We start from the raw sequence: 18,727 nt of genomic DNA on the forward strand, positions 1-18,727 counted from the left end.
TTTAATCCATCATGCGATCCTGAGACGCCATCTACAGGATTTTACAAAGTACCATATTTTCGTCTAGTTTTCGTGACTCATTGTCAGGACATTTTCAAATGAGTTTACGAACACGCCCAAGGTTTCTGCTTCGTAGTACGGAATACGTCGTCTGCATTTCACGGATTGAATTGATTTGACACAAGAAAATTTGACAGTAATATTTTTGCGGAAAAACAAAGTGATTTTACAAACGTGAGCCAACATTTTGAGAAAAATGTCGAAAATGGAGGAAGGAATGGCCCACATTCGGCAGGCCGAAAAAAGGTGAGATTTTTTTCTTAGTACATCAATCCAAATTAGAAAAGAATTTGATCATTTTAATTCCCTAACCAGTAAAAACGTACCATTAATTTAGATCATAATAATTTATTAATTTTCTCCCCTAGTTTAAAAACGTCACTTTTAAAGTGGAGACCTGATTTTGAAATCGCTGCTGATGAATACTCCCATGCGGGTAAATATACCATGCGATAATATATTTGCGCGCCTCATTACTGTCAATATTTAATCTTCTCCTTCCATTCAACAGCCACCTGTTTTCGAAATGCAAAAGCTTTTCAACAGTGCAAGGAATGCCTAATGAAGGCTTCAGACTGTCACAAACAGAACAGATCGTATCCTTTCAGACATCGATCAGTGTTTTTTGAATTTTCATGGTTTACTTTTTTATTAACGATGAATTCTGTACATAATTTTCTTATGTCGAAATCGAAAGTTCTTGAATCAGTATAAAACATGCAGATCATGCGTCACAGTTTTCATCTGTTTCGACGAAACAATTTTTTCTTTGGTTTATAGTTAAATCCTTAATTAGTTTAATAGATGGTTTCACGCTGCAAAGTAAGTATGGCCAATTGACTCAAAGACTCAAGCAGACTTTAAAACTTGGAAAACGATGCTTGGTTTATAGAAACTGGACATACGGTATTTTATCAAGTGGATGAAAAAAAGCGAAAATGAAAAATATTTTCCAAATACAGAATGATAAAAACCAATGTATGCAAATCAACATTGTTTTTGTTTCAAACAATTATCTCAAGTGTTAAAATAATTTACCGAACCATATTCGTTTTAATTTGATCCAGATCTAGATCAAACCTAGATCAGATCTAGTCTTAGCATTCTTTGCCATGGCTATGATTTTACTCCCAAATTGTACGAAATTGATATAAAACAAATATCCGTTTTCATAAGTATAAAAGGCTTTCTAAAAATAGTTTGCATAAGCACCTTCAAAAAAAAAATGTTGAGCATACAAATAGTGGTTTCATAAACTAAATAAAGTGACTAAAAATGTTGTGTAGGAGTATGGAACAGGCACTTCTAGTGTGCAAGGAATTAGGAAATTTAACCGAAGTACCGAAATTGGCACATTCTGCATGTTCGTTATATCAGCAACACGGCTCACCTGAATCAGGTGCTTCGGTACTGGATAAAGCAGCTAAATTATTGGAAGCTACTGAACCCGCACAAGCTCTGGAGTTGTACAAGCGTGCAGCTGATGTTGTTATGGTATAAGAAATAATTGTATAATGACAAAAAGCCTGATAGTATTTCCAGCGTTAGAGATTAAAAAATAATACGGCTATAAAATGTTACAGAGTGAAGACAGTCCGAGACAAGCGGCTGAATACATGAGCAAAGTAGCTAGAATTCTGGTAAAACTAAAAATGTACGATCAAGCTGCAGACGCGATTCGTAGGGAGATTGGAATGCATCAACAGATAGATCACACTCCGTCTGTAGGACGACTAGCGGTAGCACTAGTATTGGTTCAACTCGCCAGAGGGGATCAAGTGGCAGCAGAAAAGGCGTTCAAAGAATGGGGAAACTACTGCGACGTTCCCGAGGCAAGTAGACTAAAGGAATCGTTATTAATTAAGGCATGTAAAGGACGTATAATAATGTAAAATTGGCATTTTCCACAGGTACAAACTCTGGAAATGCTACTACAGGCCTACGACAACGAGGATGCAGATTCTGCAAGGTCAGCATTGAACAGTCCTTTCATCAAACACATGGATGTAGAATACGCCAAATTAGCAAGAGGGCTTCCTCTGCCGCAAGTAGAATATGCAGTTCCACCGGCTGGTGTTCGACCAAATGCCGCAGCTTCTTACATATCGCCAAATGCTACCAAACTTACTAGCCAAGCGACGGTTGAGGCTGAAGTTAATCAGGTAATAGCCGCTGGGCTCGAGTTACATTTTGTGAACAGCTGTTGAGTACAACTCTCGATGTGTTCATCTGAAGTAAGGTTTATCACCATAAATTGTTAAAGACGATATATTCTTTTTTGCAACAGGAAGACAATGCTGCAGACGTTGCTAGCGGACAAGTCGGTCAAGGCAATCCAAAAGCAAATCCGATCATAGAGCCAAAAGAAAGTTCAACAAAAGAAGAAGAGCCGGAAGATGAGTATGAAGGGGGACTTTGCTGATTTGTTAAATTTTGACTGACGCTATTGTTTAAGTATAAGAATCCGTAGTAACATAAAGTAACTGTCGATAGGTGGTTATTGTTTGTGAATTATTAGCTACTCAATATCTTCCGCTTTACTCTGCATTTATATTTACTACTATCCAAATAGTGTATCAACTGTTGCAATGACGTTTGCATCTATTACCTATGATTCAAATAGCGCCAATGGTGCAATACTCGTATGCAGAGATAAATTTGTACAACGATATGTTGATTATTGTAGATGCCTGGCAAAAATACAAATATTTCTGTCGCGCACGTGATTTAAATAAGATGCACAGAAAAATTATGCAACTTACATTTTGCAGTAAGATTTTCTCCATTATCCTTGAAATTTTAAATGCGAATATTTCTTAAACAGTTGTTTCAAATTTTTGTTATAAGTCTATTTTGTTTAAATAGTCTTAATGTATCGATAATGATGAAGCGCGAACTTTCATCCATGATCGGCGAGACATTTAAATATTCCAATTACATGAGAAAGAAATCATAGTGAAAGATTTTTACTATGCAAGATGATTGAAAATCTGGACATTTGCCTACAGTTATGCCAATCAGAGGATTTGATTAGAAACCGTTTTGCCGGAGTGATTAATTATTTGTAACTTTATGAAAATGAAAAGATTAATCAAACATAGGAGTAATAAAGTGAATCTAATATGTATCGCTTTAATTTATTTAAATATACTGTACGATAAGTAATGTTTGATTTTTAATTGTAAAACAACTAATGTATGTCACATAACAATTCCTTGTCAAGACAAAATAAATAAAATAAAGTTATTCAGTGATTCTAAAAATAAAATTCACTTCCATCATCGAGCCTTCGGGGATTCATTCAAACTCACATGCATGTAATTTTTGGCTATTGTTAGTCGGTCGAGTCAAAAAAGATGCGAAGAAAAGGTTTAAAATGTGAAAATGTGGATGATCGAGTTCAATTTCATTGAATCGATATTTGTTTTGTACAAACAAAACGCAAAAACCAATATTTTTTATTTATAAACTCAGTTATTAACAACTTCAGAGAGAGCTCATATGGTTGAACATTTTCCTTTTTTACGCCAACTTTCAAAAATTTTTGTACATTTCATTTGTAAATGGATATTCTACAAATCATACCTAAGATATATTTTTGATAATAACATCATAAAATAATTATTGTTTAAATAATTTGTAGAATATTCATTTACAGAGTGAGCAATAATACATCGAAATTGAACCGTTGACATGGTTTTGACCATTTTTCGAATATATCATATTCCGAAACTTGTTTTCAAGAAGTTTTCTAAAAAGGGTATAAATATAACGCTTCAATAATATTTACCCAACTTTGCGTGAAATTCAAAACTTTAATACTCTGTCAATAGGTTACGTTTCAGTGGTCACACGCGGCTCAATGCACATATATTATACAGATGTAAACATGCCGAGATTTGAAAATTACTCACCCGTTCTTGCTATGAAAAATCTGTTGACATTAGCTAGTAAAATTCCACGTTCGTCGAGTTTTATCACCGGATCACTTTATAGCCTTTATGTTCACTTATCCACAATTGCAAAATCAGATATCAGAATTGTTCAGAATTCATGAAAAACCCGCGGGAACCTCTAAATACCTAGCCACATCTTTGAGCTCACTACCACACACTACTCACTACGTAGTTCGTGTCTGCCTATGGTTCTGCCGTGTCCGCCACGGTGCTCGCACCGAATGGCACCGAACTGAACTGAAATTACTGAAATGAACGGAGTGTGGGTTCCCTAGAATTAGAATCCACGGTGAAAACTGGCGTAGAGTGCAGCACCGTCAAGAGTTGTTGCGTTCCACCCGAGTTTTAGATACCAATATTTAACGTATGTGTGAGATAAACCAGCACTGCAAAACAAAAATTATCGTCATATGTCAGTCTAATCATGTTTTTTTATATTACTATTTATTTAAACTATCTGTAAGGGCGGTTCGGACGGTTTAAGGAATATAACACATTACCTGAAAGAACGTGCGTTCCGAAACTAATTGGCAGCGCTAAAAACTCTCTAGAACAGAGGCAAGGTCCGTAGATAGACGAGTGGACATTGGAAACAGCCCCCTGACACTCACCACTCCTCGTATACTAAAAAATTGTACGCGTCTTGTCCCCGTTTTTAGTTCCTCTACGTGGCGTTAGTAGTAGACTTCTGACACGCTCGCTGCCCTCGCTGACTGCGCGCAACCTCGTCAGATAACTACTAGCGCCACTAGTGGTCGAAATTGGCGGCAAAATCGAGGGACATTATGCAAACCACTTTTAGCACCGTGTGTCAGGGGGCTGATTGGAAAGATTGGAAGGTCTTTGCGTGGTCGCCAATTTTGTTCCAATTTGCGTATAGTGTGTACATTTTATACTACAGTCTGACAATGGAATCGCTATTTTTGTTCCTACGGAAACTTCCTTATGCACAGACCTTCCTTTGTCCACTCGTCTATCTACAAAACTTGGACAGAGGCAGAGCTACCCCGAACTTAGCAGCGCAAAAGTGATGAAATATTGTTGACAGAGTACCTGGAAGCTAGTTTTTTTGGAATGCACCTTTAAGATTCGATTCGCCGGATGGTAAGGTTTTTGGATGCTACCTCCATGTGTACCTATATGCTCGATGAATAACGTTGGTAACTCGGAAATACACGGGGAATCCCCATCTTTCCCATTTTCCGTGTATGCATGTCTATGACGCAGGATGCATAGGTGATTCGCTGGGTCGATTGGGATATTATTTAGCTCAAGCGTTACAACAATTCCAAAAACTTAGAATCATGAGTGATATAACCGCGGATGAAGAAACAGGTATTTAATCAACATTTTAATTTACATTTAAGCGACTCGATATTCAACAGTAGGCATTACTCTGCGTGGTCCCTACATGTATGTATGTACGTACGTAACCACCTCTGCGCAGTGAAGCTTAGATCACGCGTTTTCAAACAAAAATGAGCATCCTTGAATTTTTTCAAGATGCAATGAACCGAAATGACAGTCAAACTTATTGTTCAATACAAAAAGTATTCTATCGAAATTCGTGGCTTTGTGTGAACGTAATGCTTCGACTTTTTTTTTTTTAACTTTGTACGATAATGATTAGGTTATAGTATATAGGCGGCTATTTTGTTGACATTTCGCGGTCTAACGTAATTAATTTAGGTAGAATAATTTTTATATTGATGTCTCAATAAAATCGAAGTTCACCATATTGGTCAAGAAGACTCAGAATAATTAATAATGCTGGCATAACTTTTTAATGTTTTATAGTAGTTTCCTCTGCATCTCAGGAAAGTTTGGAAATTGATACGAATCGTCAATTTAGAATGGAACTCAGCTGTCCGTTCACTTGGGACATGGAGGATACTATTAAAAGTCGAATTAAATTACTGGACACAATCGAATATCGTTTGGAAACTGTTACTGATATACAAGACGATTTTCCAGAATTTGTAGTGATATATCATCTTTTGCTAGTGTACGAAAATACATTAAATGATGAGCTGTCGGCTGCCACCCAATGCATTATGGATGCTGAAAAGTGTTTGACAGATATTAAAGAAAAGTTTGTACCCAAATTTCCGTTTTAACAATCTAGTATCACCAATATAAGTTTATATGTTGTGGCTTGTTGCACTTCGAGTGAATTCACATGGATCGCTTCAGATATTTCAAATATTTGCGTGTCCTTAATTTTTGACTGATCCATATGTTTATTTAAATAGTTTACCAGAACTGGTTATAAAACCGGTCAAGCTTACCAAATTACATTATATGAGGTTGAAGATAGTAATGTAACGTTAACGTTAATGTAACGAAACATCTAGTGAAAAAATCATAAATGCGCAATTTTAGAATAACTTTAAGGAAGTTGGCTTTTCAAAATAAGAGTATGTTTTGTTTATCATGGTTTACTAAATTTCATACATTTCTAAAGGTGCGAAGTAACGATTTTTCCTAAACATGCATCGTTACAGTAATGTTACTGACTATTCATCCTTTATTTTATTACTGAAATTTTCTCTTTCAATACCAGGAAAACACTTGTAAACGTAGAAAACGTTTTGCAACATATTTTAATTGGAACGAAATACCATGTGCTCAAGAAGCTGGAACAGTTGAAAGAAGCGAATGACCTTTTGAAGAGGATTTGTCCTATTGATGGCATGAATAACGTGGAATTGGCTATGTTGAATGGATGCAAGTGTTTAGCCTGGTCACTGTATAATGCAACCGACAAATTGAAGGCGATAACATATGCACAGAAAGCTATTGAATACGAAACTGACAATGGCAAATGGTATTTTTTGTTGGGAAAAAATTACAGAAGATTGAGAAGGAGGGATAATTCTCTAGCTAACCGGCCAAATCAACAAGAAGCAAAAGCCTTCGAGACAGCTTACAAATTTTCAAAAAGAGTTTTGTTCGGTGTATCTTTGGCTCAAATGTATCGAGAGTCTGGAAACTACGATGAAGCTAATAAAATCTATGAGCAAATTTATGCTCTTAAACCGAATTGCACCAAAGTGCAACTGCAATTGGCCCTTGGTTTTATACGAATGAAAAAATGTCGATTGGCAAAAAATTGTTTGGATTTTGTAGCTGAAAAGATGCCTAACTCTCCGGCATATGCACACTACATGGGTATATATGAGGAAAAGTGCAACAGAAATTTTGAAGTAATGGGTTATAAATTATGTCCAGTAAATGCCAATCCGTCCTTATTTGCTTTATTAATATTTCAGCTGGGTGTTTTCTGCATTGATTTAAACCAAAGTATCATTGCAAATTACGAAAAATATAATATCTAAAATATTATTGTCCATAGATACGTGAAAAGCAGAAGAATAACCGTTTAATAATTATTGATTGAATTTCTAGACTGCCCTTCCATATTATACAGCAGCAATACAGGGCACAAATTTTGCGGCAGAGTGCCAATACATGAAATGTAAGAAAATCGTTGAAGGTGATTGGGATCCACTACCGTACATGTTGGAATTGTTGAATAAATACGCACAAGACTCTGATCATGTAAAACAACAGATAAACATTACAATTGGATCGTATTATCTCTTTGAAATGCAGGACATTTTAAATGCATGTCAATATATTACCAATGCTATAAAAATTAAACCAAATGCTAAGGCACTAAGGGTATGTAATTAATGTACAGAGATTATCAATGCATTCCAAATATGAACATATGATATGAATCATTTCAAAATGTTCACGTTTAATATTAATCATAAAACCAAAAAATTATATGAATAATTTTAACATTTGGATTTTTCGCATTTCAGGAACATTTTGATTTATTCCGTGGATACAGAGTGAATATATACCATGTATTGGCAAAAGAAATTGCATTCGTAAAACAAACCAAGTCGACAATTTTCAGTGATGATGAAATGGAAATATTGAACGACACAGTGCAGCTCTGTAATAGGAATTGTAAAGATTTACCTTCAATCTCTACATCTGAATTACACACGTCGAGTCAACCATCGGCAAAGAGCTTCCACGATTATCATCGAGGTTCTGTCAATGCGAAAGGGAATAACAGAAGTGAAAGAGGTCGTACAAATCGAGGCTCTGCACCAAATGTTACTCCGAGGTGGCCGGCTCGTGACACCCAAAATTATGCCAGAGGATTTCATCAAGGTTCTGTGAATGCAGAAGGGATTACCAGACGTGGTCGTACATCAAATCGTGGCTCTATACCCAATCATATTCTGAGAAATGTTGATAATACCCAGGGGCGTGCTCAAGGATGCGGGAGGACAAGCCGTGAGTTGCAGAGTAACCGAGGCAGTTGTAAGGAATCGCATTCGTTGAGTGCATCCAGAAATACAGGAGGGTCCGGATTCACAAATCGTGAGCAAGGCGTGCAAAAAATGAGATCTGCAAGTCATAACGTCTCATTGTCAGACAACGACGGTGAAGCAATGGTATCGTGTTCCCTTGTGAGAACCTTTAAAAATCTAGATATGCAAAAGTGAGTTTACCTCACGGTAATCACTTCGAACGTTCGGCTGAAATCATGATGTAAATCATTATTACGAATTCTATGAAAATATTTCAGGTTGAATTCTTTAACGAACAAAGTTATTTCGTGTGTATAAAATATCATGCTCAGCAAATATCTGAATCTGAAAAAGTTTCATACTGTTGAGTATTATGTTTTGTTTCTAATATCTATTTTTACTGAAGAGTGTTTATTTTGTAAGATAAATTTGAAAGTGTATCGTTAATATTCATATATTTTCCTGTGTAGTTTTTTTATTAATTAAGAGAGAAAAAAAAAACAAATAAAATTTATATCAACAGTTAACAAATACGTTATACTGAATTAATTTATTTAATACAAGTTTAGAATGAATGCTAAATCGAAGCATCGGTAATAAACAATTAATAAATTTTATATACACATTTTAATTACATACGTAGTCAGTAACTTATTATTAGACAACAATGTGCCACCATTCTTTTTTACAAGGCTAAAAAGCAATGATCGAGTTTTGCTATCATACAAAATGATACGCTATCACATACCCGTAAAGATTCACAATAAAATGCCGTATTTGGATGCTCGCACGTAGGTACATTCGCATATCGCCGCCATGATTCTATTGGATTACAAATCAATGCAGTTCAATGCATTATATTGATCAATGAACAATATTTTACAGTGTAGGGGATTCAAATAAAGAACTTTTCAGCAAATGCAACGTTTTTTTTTTAACAATATAATTAAAGAGGACTTTGCTAAGCAATTCATTATTTTGAGTATTGATATGTAGGGATGCATCAGTAACATGAGCTTGATAATTGCAAAAGAACGTCATGAATTTGTGTAATGTTACATTGATTATAGCCGTGATTCCTATGATACCCGAATCTTCAAATAATTCATTATGACTTCTCTTGAATTTGATAAATTTTCATGTCTTTTTACATTGCGGATAAAGATCAAACAGTTTCAACCTGACCCTTTCTACGCGGTTTTGGCTCTCCTTGATTTTGAGGTGACGTGAACGAAGTTTCTTCAGACGATTTTCTCAGTACTGGAGATGTGTCAGATAGAGGAGGTGTGTTGGTGATTGTGACATCTATTCTCTCCTGAATTGCTATGGGGAGGCAAGTGACATTTTTCCCTAGAGACGCATTTCTACTACGCATATCTTCAAGTGGAATCTCCTCACTTCTTGGTCTTGGCAATTTCGGCGAATGTTCGCGAGACTTCAGACCATTTTCGCACACTTTGCCGTTCGGACTACTATCAGAACGTTTACCGGTCGCTGCAGATTGCCCAGCAACGGAACGTGCCGAACTATCGCGTCGCATTTGAGCTGCAAATCCTGGGACTTTATTTACTGTAAACATGGGTCTTGGATGGTCTTTTTGTTTTTGTCCTCTTCCTGTTGTACCTGATGGCAGATTGAACACTCTTAATACAGGTGCTACATACTCTCTATTTTCGAATGGAAAACTACAAAATAAAATATCAGACGTAATAAAGGAATAAAAGAAGAGAATTAAAAAACCTATTACGAACTTTCTAAACAGGCGGCAACTCACGTTCTTGTCTTACATTGAGCAATGTATAATTCGGAGGTGTGGGACAGTGCGGAATGCCAGTTGGAATATCTAGCAGCCTCGCTATTTGACTCATTTTTTTTTGTCTCGCCTTGATTCTTCCTTTTGTCAATCTGAAGTAATAGATCCACATTCAATGATAAACGAGATGCATAGCACATTGATTCGAAGGTACTAAATCAATCGGTGCAATGCTAATTTGTATACATATAAATTACCTAATATTTCACATGTTTTTTTTTTTTTTTGCTAAGTCAATTATCGAAATTTCATAATCACCTCTGTTTAGCTGCCATACATCTTATGTGATCATCGAGAATACATTTTGCCGAAAGCAAGGGTACCCTATTGGTAGCACTGCTGCTTAAAGGTCGGTGAATTGTCAAATGGAGGCATCTGGAATCATCTTTATCACCTGTAACTTCTATGTCTTGTAGTAGGCCGACTAATTTCGCTACCCCCCATCCTAACTTCCTCGTATCTGGTTCGACAAGAATTATTTGAATTAAGTCCATCACTAAGAATCGTCGAATTTTTTGCCCATCTTTTGCAACAATGGTGCAGGAAATGAGATCTGTATTGTCTGTAAAATTCATTCGAAAAGGAAGTGGTTAACAAAGATGTCAAGTGCAAAGGGTGTAGTTTATATTTTTTGTCAGATATTTCGATGTCGCTTTTGAAACTGTACGTAATTTCTGTTTTCGTTCATCAAATTTAATATTTGTGGGATTTTACATGAAAATTTTGTATTGAAAAGAAGTCAACATCGTACGCGACAATTTTAAATTGTAAGGAAAAAGAAAATGACTTGTACTTAGATCAAGGACGTTGTTAACCTGGACGCAGGTTGCTAAATTTGTTAAGGGTAGATGCGTCTCTGGCTGTCCACTAAGTGTTAACGATAATTCCCTGATCAAAAAGAATATTCTTATCGCTCTCCTTGCTCTTTCCACCTGAAGCGATCAAATTTATCAGTTAATTGCGCTAGTTATTAAGTTGCCATTTTGTTTAATAGCTAAGAAATAACGAACGCATAATTACACTTAGCACATGTCAATTATTCGATTAACTGTAGCCAAAATTGATTTTAAACAGAAGTATACCTCGCCACATGGTAGTCGTTTGCTGAATTCAATGCCAGTCATCGGAGTTCCGGTGGGCGGAAGCAATATGTTGCTATCCATCATCAACCACTCAACATTCAAAGGCCTTTTTTGTAACTCGCTATACTCATCTTCAAACATATCTAAAAATATGTCTTCGCTCTGCAAGAACCAAGCATTTAATACTGTTAATTGTTTAATTGTGCGATATATATATTTCAACTTATTTTAACTATTAATAAATGCTCCAAAACTGAATGCAGAAATTTCACACCTTATAAAAATTCCTAAGTAACGAAGTACTTTGTTCTTTAGCAGATTCAATGGCTGCTAAATGACAATCTTGCAGCAAACTCTGACCATCTGACATGACTAATTGTAGAAGTAGCTTGATCGATAAATCCAGAGTGACTAACCGTACCTTAGTGTCTGAAAAAAATGTCACTTTCTACTAATACCCAGCAACAACACTCTAGCGTCATAACTGAATACAGACATAAGTGTGAACTAACTTGTTTGACAACTCAACGTGATTATCTGGATCAGTCTATCTACAAGAATTTCATTATACCAATTTTTCGTAGATGTTTTTTGTGACGGGGATAATACAAGGTCCAACATTTCAGGCTTGATTCCCTGAAATCGAAAGTTTGTTTTCCAAATTAATTCTTCTACTAGTTTCATTACGAAAACGATTTGTAATGACTAGTCATACCTGATTATTAGCTAATGCGTACAGTAAACATAATGAAAATAATGCTGCATAGTCATTTTCCGTAGAGCTCAAAGCATTTAATATAGCTTCCAAGAATGGTTTATTAGCCAAGGATTCCTGTACATCACTCGACGATTGCTGAGGTGTTAATGGGCTTTCGAGAGCCAGCCGCTGTTCCTTCTCTTCATCTGTCACATTAAGGTTCTTTATTTTATTTAGTGTATTGTTTGAAATGTCAATATTTAGAACTTCAGGTCGTGGCAAAGTTTTTGACATATTACTGGAAGTGCTTGGTTCAACTGAAGGTGGATTGTCAGTCAGTTCACATTCTGTGGTTTTCTCAATTGTATCTGCGGCAGTAAACTCAATCTCCGACACCGCCTCGTCACTCTGTGTTTCGTTCAAACTTTCGAGCGATTTTTGTAGGCTTTCCTGCGGCTGTACAAATGCTATTTTGTCACCTGCGGACACATTTGTATATTCCTCCAGTAATTTACTTGCACCATTTTCGATTATATCTAAATCAGACTTCAATATTATAGCAGCCAAAGTGTGAACAAGTGGTCCATGCGATATAATCAAGAATACTTGTGAAAGTAGAAACAAAGATACAACGGCACTGACGTGTTTTTTCTTCTCCTGAAAATTAATGAAATGAAGTTAACAGAATTCATTATTGTCATTGGATCTTATAAGTCTTTATCTTGTAAGTTCAAAGTGGTAAATATTGAATGGTTATTTTCGTTTTTATTTTTATCTATAAACCGACAAGAAACACTCGTTGACAACATACCTTAGTTTGAAAAAATTGTGACTTATGCCTGGTTAACGAATATACGTACAAAGGCACCAATAATTTGTGAAGCAAGTGTTCGGTAAGAACTTGATTTAAATCCGGTATATCCAGGCAAAGAATGTCGTTCAAGTAATGAAGATGATCGAGATGTTCAGCTACTAAATCCGAGAGCCTATTCTGACTCTGGTGACTAAAATGGACATTAACTATGAAATAGTAGAGTTTGTGGGTCATCATTATTCTGGTTAAATATCAGCTAATTACTCGTTAAATTCGGTATTAACGACAAAAAAATATTTCATGGGATATTTCGTAAGTAATGCATGTTTAACTCTAAATATGACAAACTTACTCAGCATCGTTTCTAACACAAGTATCTAGTTCAATGATGTGATTTCCAATAAACCAAACAAGATTACTGAAATATGGAGCTGCTGTCCTATCTCTGATGAATGCCAGCATTGAAGCATCCTCAACACGATACACATTTAGCGTCAAAGTGCGCACTGCAATGCGCACCATGCCCTCAGTGTGATTGAAGAATTTGATAGCTTCGGTGTATAGTGGGAAATCGTTCGTATGCTGAAATTAAGATGTCAAGATATATGGAAGAATCTGTAAACGAAATCTGGATAGTGAGAAAGTGTAGTGCGTTTAGAAAGTTGTTGTTAAGTATTGCATTAATCTAGAAGGTAATTGAGAAAAAGTACATTGAAGCATCTGCAACTAAATAATATTCTTATCTCGATTGTTACTGAAAAATCATGAAATCATGTAAAATTGAGGAAATAAAATATGCAGAGTGTTCTGTGTACCTCGTTTACCTCGTTATAGAAGAAGTGAATAGTATGCACGTTCAGTTTTAAGCTCAAAGTTTTGAGAAAGCTTATGTAGTAAGCCATGACTTCTTCGTCACTGAAGTCAAATTTGTGAACTATTATACTATTTACATGGTTGTTGCTCAATAAGTAATCTGAAATGAAAATTGAATAAATTGATAGTAAACAGACTCGTGACGAGAATAAAAGTTTCATCAATAGTCGAATACATGGTTGAAAAAACGTAACTTACACAAAGATGTTTCGTTGCGAATATTCTCAAACAAGATATTGAGCGTTTGGAGGAGTTGAACACATACGTAGCTACCACATTTCTGTTTCATTATCCGAAGAAAAAATGAAAGCATATTTTTCTCCAGGAAAAAACTGAAATCACATTAAATCAACAAAATGGAATACCTTCCCAATACAAGAAACATAGTTTTCATAACATACTCGAACACACTGCTATCATTTTGATCACCCCAGATCAAAATTTCAGCTATCGAACGCAAGGTCTCAACCAGTAGGCCTCTGTTATTCTCGGAGACAGTATGATTCTTAGATAAAACGTTGTAAAGATATCTGAAAAGTGTTAAATTAATAGTAATATCATTCCTCTTGACACAAATAAATAATCCAATTTAAAAATAATTTGAATGTAAAACCATTACATAACTACAAAAAAAAATCCGATATTCTATGTAATTCTTAAGAAGTTTCAATTTACATAAGTGACGTTAAGATTTTGGTAATGAGCAGACAATTTGCTGTCTGTTATACTAAAAAAATTATGATGCTTGGATACAAAAGAATATACCTAATACGGCAGACTTACTTTAGATGTTCGAGGGAATGTGGATTTTTAGGTTTCCAAAGGCCCCCGCCAAACCAGCTACGACTTCGAAACATCGTCTCTCCTTGAAGAATCCAATTTCAGGGTGTGTCTTCTCATTTACCCAAATCACCTCACAGTGTTTGAGATTGCCTGATTATTGGGTGGTATATTTTCCTGATTTTATTCTTCCGTATTGCGATACTATTTGTAATTTTTTACTACCTGTGACGAATTCTCGAAGGTTATAATCACATCACATAGTTAAGGTTAGAAATTGGCTATTTAATACTACGGATTCGTCGTCGCGTCTCACCGACCTACATTTCGATTATTTTTAATTCTCATTACCGAAGACAACAATTAACTAGTCGTAGAACGGGTTACACGTGGAATGATTTGGGTAAATAAAAATATTCACGCACCGAGTTACTGTTTGTCGTCTGCGATCATGGGACTGACGTATGAACGTGACATCTTTGCGAAGGTTATTTTATTTTTCTTTAAATAGGTAACAGTATCTTACAGAGAAGAGGGCTGCCGCAATTATCGACGTATGTAACCGGATACCGTATCTTAGCCTTATCGAAAAATCGGTGTTATTGTAAAAAGAATTCTTCAAAAATATACACTCAAATTTCGTTTCCCATACGAATTACGTGCACACACAGCGAATTGAACTACCAGCCTGCCATTGTTGTTTTGACAACCACGAACTACCGCACGTTTCGCTGCTGTTGTTAATAAAATCTACCGCATAAAAGGATATGAAGGTCTTAGAATTATACAGCGGAGTCGGGGGGATGCATTTCGCTTTGCGAGGTAATTTCTTCAACTAGATAACTATCTATTATGCATATGAACGCGTGTGATCCTGTTGCGCGTGGCCAAACTCTACTCATATTTACAATCATTTCCAAATATATTGACCCTTTTACGTGTTTCCTATCTCTATCGAATCTTGATGTCGAGTGCGAAGCTTTTTCGAAATCAGTTGATTCAATCTAATACACCGACGCCCAAATTATTTGAACTCAACCAACGGATTCCACAGCTTTGCGCAAACTGGATTCACCTTGTTCAGATCGGATCAATTCGTAGAAATATTGAAATTTGAGGTTACTAAATGCACGTGTAACGTGTTTACGAAACCACGGACTCACAGTCAATGAATTCGTAAATAAGACTAAAACAAATACGATGTATTTTTAATATAGCATTTGATAGCTGATTCAGTTTTTCGAAGAACGTAAATAAAAATAACTAAAAATAAACTTCATGTATTTATATTCTACGGAATTACTAAAAATTCGGATTTTTCTTCTCGTTACATTGTCTGATCTCTAATGACAGATGCGTTTTGAATGAGTCATTTTTTTTGTCTCAATTTCACTGGTTATCTTGAAGTTCTGAAATTACAACGTTGATGAATGATCCATTATGAGAAACAAAAGAAACTCAGATTTCTGTTAAAAAATTGTAGTAATGGCAGTTTCAGTTTTAAAATGACAATAACTGCTAACGTTTGTTTTCCTTTTCAGAAAGCGGTATCCAGTATAATGTCCTTACTTCGATTGACATAAACACGGCAGCGAACGAAGTTTACCGTGAAAACTTTCCCGATACTGTGAATTTGGGGCGTAATATACAATCGTTTGACATAGAACAGATAAGAAAGCTATCTGTAGATACCATACTGATGAGTCCTCCTTGTCAACCATTCACCAGAGTTGGTTTAAAAAAGGATATATTGGACAACAGAACAGATTCTTTTTTACACGTTTTAGAGTTAATTCCACAGATTTCAACGCTGAATTATATTTTAGTCGAGAATGTAAAAGGTTTCGAAACATCTCAAGCCAGAGATAAATTAGTAGAATGTATTGTTAACTCTGGATTCAATTACAAAGAATTTTTATTGAGTCCGTGTCAATTTGGAATACCCAACACGCGCCAGAGATATTATATGATAGCAAAAAGGAAAGAACTTCAGTTCTTTTTCACTGATCCATCTTTGACAAAATTTTATCCCAAAGAATTATTAGAAGATGTTAAAGATGCCAAGAGAATTTTAAATATCTTGGAGGATAACATTGATGAGAACAACTATCTTATTTCTACTAAAATATTAGCGAAACATGCCGGAGTCCTTGACATTCGGACAGCAGCGTCGACCAAATCGTGTTGTTTCACAAAAGCTTACGGTCGTTATGCAGAAGGCACCGGATCTGTTTTTTGTCCAATGTCAGAGGAGCTAGTTTCAGAGAAGTACTTAGAATCTAAAATGCACGGAGACGATATCGAAAAGAAGGCAGAAGTATTGAATAGTTTGAAATTGCGTTACTTTACACCCCGTGAGATTGCTAGATTAATGTGTTTTCCGGAAGACTTTCACTTTCCAAAGACTACGACGACGAAACAAAAGTACAGACTACTGGGAAACTCGATAAACGTCTTTGTCGTTTGCCAATTAATTAAATTATTGAAATATGGCGACGCTGATGCGTTGGATTGAGACATTATTAGAACAATAATATTTCCGTGATCTGATGTGAATAAAAACATACATTTTATCAAATGATCATCTTTTGCTTAGATTTTTTTTTCGTTTTACTGATACCTCTTCAATATGGGTGGGTAGTTATTGAGCAAGAAAACAGAATAATTTTAACATAATATAGCACGGAATGCAACTAGTTTAATAGTTTTATTTACAAAGAAAAGCTGTTTCAATGAATGATTTAGCTAAGAGCCTCTACCGGCCTTCCATTTAAAACCTCAGAAATGGCAAATAATTTGAGTAACTTTTTGATGGCCACTCTGCTAATACATCTTTCAAATCTATGAGTGATCATGATAATTTTGTGTTCAGTTTTAAAATCAATACTAGCTTTAAATTAAACTAAAATTGAGTAAAAGGCTTGTCATATATCTGCCGGATAATATTTATTCAGTATAATTTGAGTTGATTCAAGTGTGCTATTCATTTCTTTATTTTTTTTATTAGGGAAACTATAGCAAAGAAAAGTTCAAGTTCGTATGGAAATATGAAATTGGAAATATTCTACATTGTTTCTAACTCTGCAGGAATGTGGATCTTTCTACCTAAGGCAAACTTTTTTAGTGCTTCGTATTTGCTGTGCCACGATTCTATTTCCTCTCTCATAGAGTTGTTATCATCCTGCATGTCCTCCATGTCTCTATACTCCTGAGTTTTTTCTGTTTCAAGCTCATCCTTCTGTTCGATACGTTTGATACGACAGCTTGCTGCATAGCCACGATTCTTCAGTGTTCGCCTGCGCTGTTTCATTCGAACTATTTCATCCCTCGTCAATCCGCGAAGTTTCAGCTGACGATTCAAGTCACGAACTGTAATCGTCACCAGCTCGTCATCGCTTATGTCTAAGCAAGGTCCTGGTGACAGGGGATCCTGAAATCATCACATAAATTTATTGTTCGAAAAACATATTTAAGTGTGATATTGAATACTGGACAAAGAATACATGACATTTTTCTAACATTCTGGTTTTCTTCATACTTCCTGAATCACAGATACTAATCATATGAATGAAAATTTAGTCACTCTGTGATTCTATATTATAAATTCGTAGAACAGAAAATACAACAATTTTAATCATAGTAAAGTTGGTTTAAAGATGATGTTTAATCAGAGTAAAAAATTGTTTATCAACGATTAGCAACATTTCCTAGAGAAAGACGATTTCAGACGATACACATAACAGACAAGGCAGAGGAATGACAAGATAGGAATGTCAATATAATTGATATCGTTGTGCAAACAGCTGGTCTAGGCACCCTTGAAGCGATGCAAAGACTCTCAGCTACTTAGGTTATGAACAAGGAAACGTGAAAACATACGATAATAATAGAAATTAAGAAAACTGTAGCCGCGAACTGTAATCGTCACTCGAATCGAACGTTGTATTACAATATTGAACGAGTGACACGCCTATCGTAATTACAAACAAGGTGTAGTTCTATCAATGAGCGTGTAGGCATTTGGAATTTACGGGGGGAAGTTGATCAGAGAATTTTCATATCTTGGAATAAGACAACTTACCATATCGATCATTCTTTTGCCTTCGGAAGGCATGATCAGCTTCGTTTCAGGAGTTGGACAGTACAATGAACGAGCTACTTTTTCCTAGCTCTCCGTTTTTCACAATATTATGCTTTGTCATCGTGAAAGACGGCTCCCCAGCTTCGAAATTGTCGATTCGTACACCAAGCAGCCAGTCATCGTATGGCTCGAAGCTGGTCCGTAGTCGAAGTAACGCGATCGATTTCGAAATCTATG

At 35.7% G+C, this 18,727-nt stretch overlaps 5 protein-coding genes across 15 annotated transcripts; 3 read left to right on the plus strand and 2 right to left on the minus strand.

Annotated features, from left to right (window-relative positions):
* Positions 1–112: 112 nt before the first annotated feature.
* LOC124213421 (gamma-soluble NSF attachment protein) lies at positions 113–3,328 on the plus strand. Its single transcript, XM_046614766.2, has 8 exons — positions 113–306; positions 429–496; positions 572–656; positions 865–882; positions 1,347–1,554; positions 1,644–1,892; positions 1,971–2,222; positions 2,348–3,328. Exons 1-8 carry the CDS (start codon positions 257–259, stop codon positions 2,480–2,482), a joined length of 1,065 nt encoding a protein of 354 aa, XP_046470722.1. The 5' UTR covers positions 113–256; the 3' UTR covers positions 2,483–3,328.
* A 1,647-nt stretch (positions 3,329–4,975) lies between these two features.
* On the plus strand, positions 4,976–9,368 carry LOC124211976 (uncharacterized). 2 transcript variants are annotated; one of them, XM_046611600.2, is made up of 5 exons: positions 4,976–5,351; positions 5,817–6,108; positions 6,580–7,222; positions 7,425–7,700; positions 7,847–9,368. In XM_046611600.2, the coding sequence occupies exons 1-5, from the start codon at positions 5,225–5,227 to the stop codon at positions 8,543–8,545; spliced, it is 2,037 nt and encodes a 678-aa protein (XP_046467556.1). In that variant the 5' UTR covers positions 4,976–5,224; the 3' UTR covers positions 8,546–9,368. The 2 variants fall into 2 exon arrangements, with proteins under 2 accessions (XP_046467556.1, XP_046467555.1); XM_046611599.2 differs by having other exon boundaries at positions 4,978–5,351; positions 5,814–6,108.
* ema (C-type lectin domain containing ema) lies at positions 9,245–15,972 on the minus strand. Of its 10 annotated transcripts, none has more exons than XM_046611578.2 (15): positions 14,936–15,972; positions 14,413–14,634; positions 14,031–14,159; positions 13,828–13,961; positions 13,572–13,729; positions 13,109–13,338; positions 12,754–12,946; positions 11,961–12,599; positions 11,758–11,881; positions 11,520–11,674; positions 11,246–11,407; positions 10,957–11,095; positions 10,422–10,725; positions 10,125–10,255; positions 9,245–9,973 (listed from the first exon to the last, which is right to left on the minus strand). In XM_046611578.2, exons 2-15 carry the CDS (start codon positions 14,484–14,486, stop codon positions 9,516–9,518), a joined length of 3,030 nt encoding a protein of 1,009 aa, XP_046467534.1. In that variant the 5' UTR covers positions 14,487–14,634; positions 14,936–15,972; the 3' UTR covers positions 9,245–9,515. The 10 variants fall into 10 exon arrangements, with proteins under 10 accessions (XP_046467534.1, XP_046467533.1, XP_046467536.1 ...); XM_046611577.2 differs by having other exon boundaries at positions 14,835–14,956; XM_046611580.2 differs by having other exon boundaries at positions 14,413–14,562; positions 14,835–14,943.
* On the plus strand, positions 14,906–17,927 carry Mt2 (methyltransferase 2). Its single transcript, XM_046611630.2, has 3 exons — positions 14,906–14,963; positions 15,081–15,231; positions 15,951–17,927. The coding sequence occupies exons 2-3, from the start codon at positions 15,177–15,179 to the stop codon at positions 16,922–16,924; spliced, it is 1,029 nt and encodes a 342-aa protein (XP_046467586.1). The 5' UTR covers positions 14,906–14,963; positions 15,081–15,176; the 3' UTR covers positions 16,925–17,927.
* maf-S (MAF bZIP transcription factor K) lies at positions 17,339–18,706 on the minus strand. Its single transcript, XM_046611640.2, has 2 exons — positions 18,491–18,706; positions 17,339–17,839 (listed from the first exon to the last, which is right to left on the minus strand). Exons 1-2 carry the CDS (start codon positions 18,521–18,523, stop codon positions 17,474–17,476), a joined length of 399 nt encoding a protein of 132 aa, XP_046467596.1. The 5' UTR covers positions 18,524–18,706; the 3' UTR covers positions 17,339–17,473.
* Between the last annotated feature and the right edge of the window lie 21 nt (positions 18,707–18,727).

Source organism: Neodiprion pinetum, chromosome 2 (assembly GCF_021155775.2).
Source record: "Neodiprion pinetum isolate iyNeoPine1 chromosome 2, iyNeoPine1.2, whole genome shotgun sequence".
NCBI lineage: Eukaryota > Metazoa > Arthropoda > Insecta > Hymenoptera > Diprionidae > Neodiprion > Neodiprion pinetum.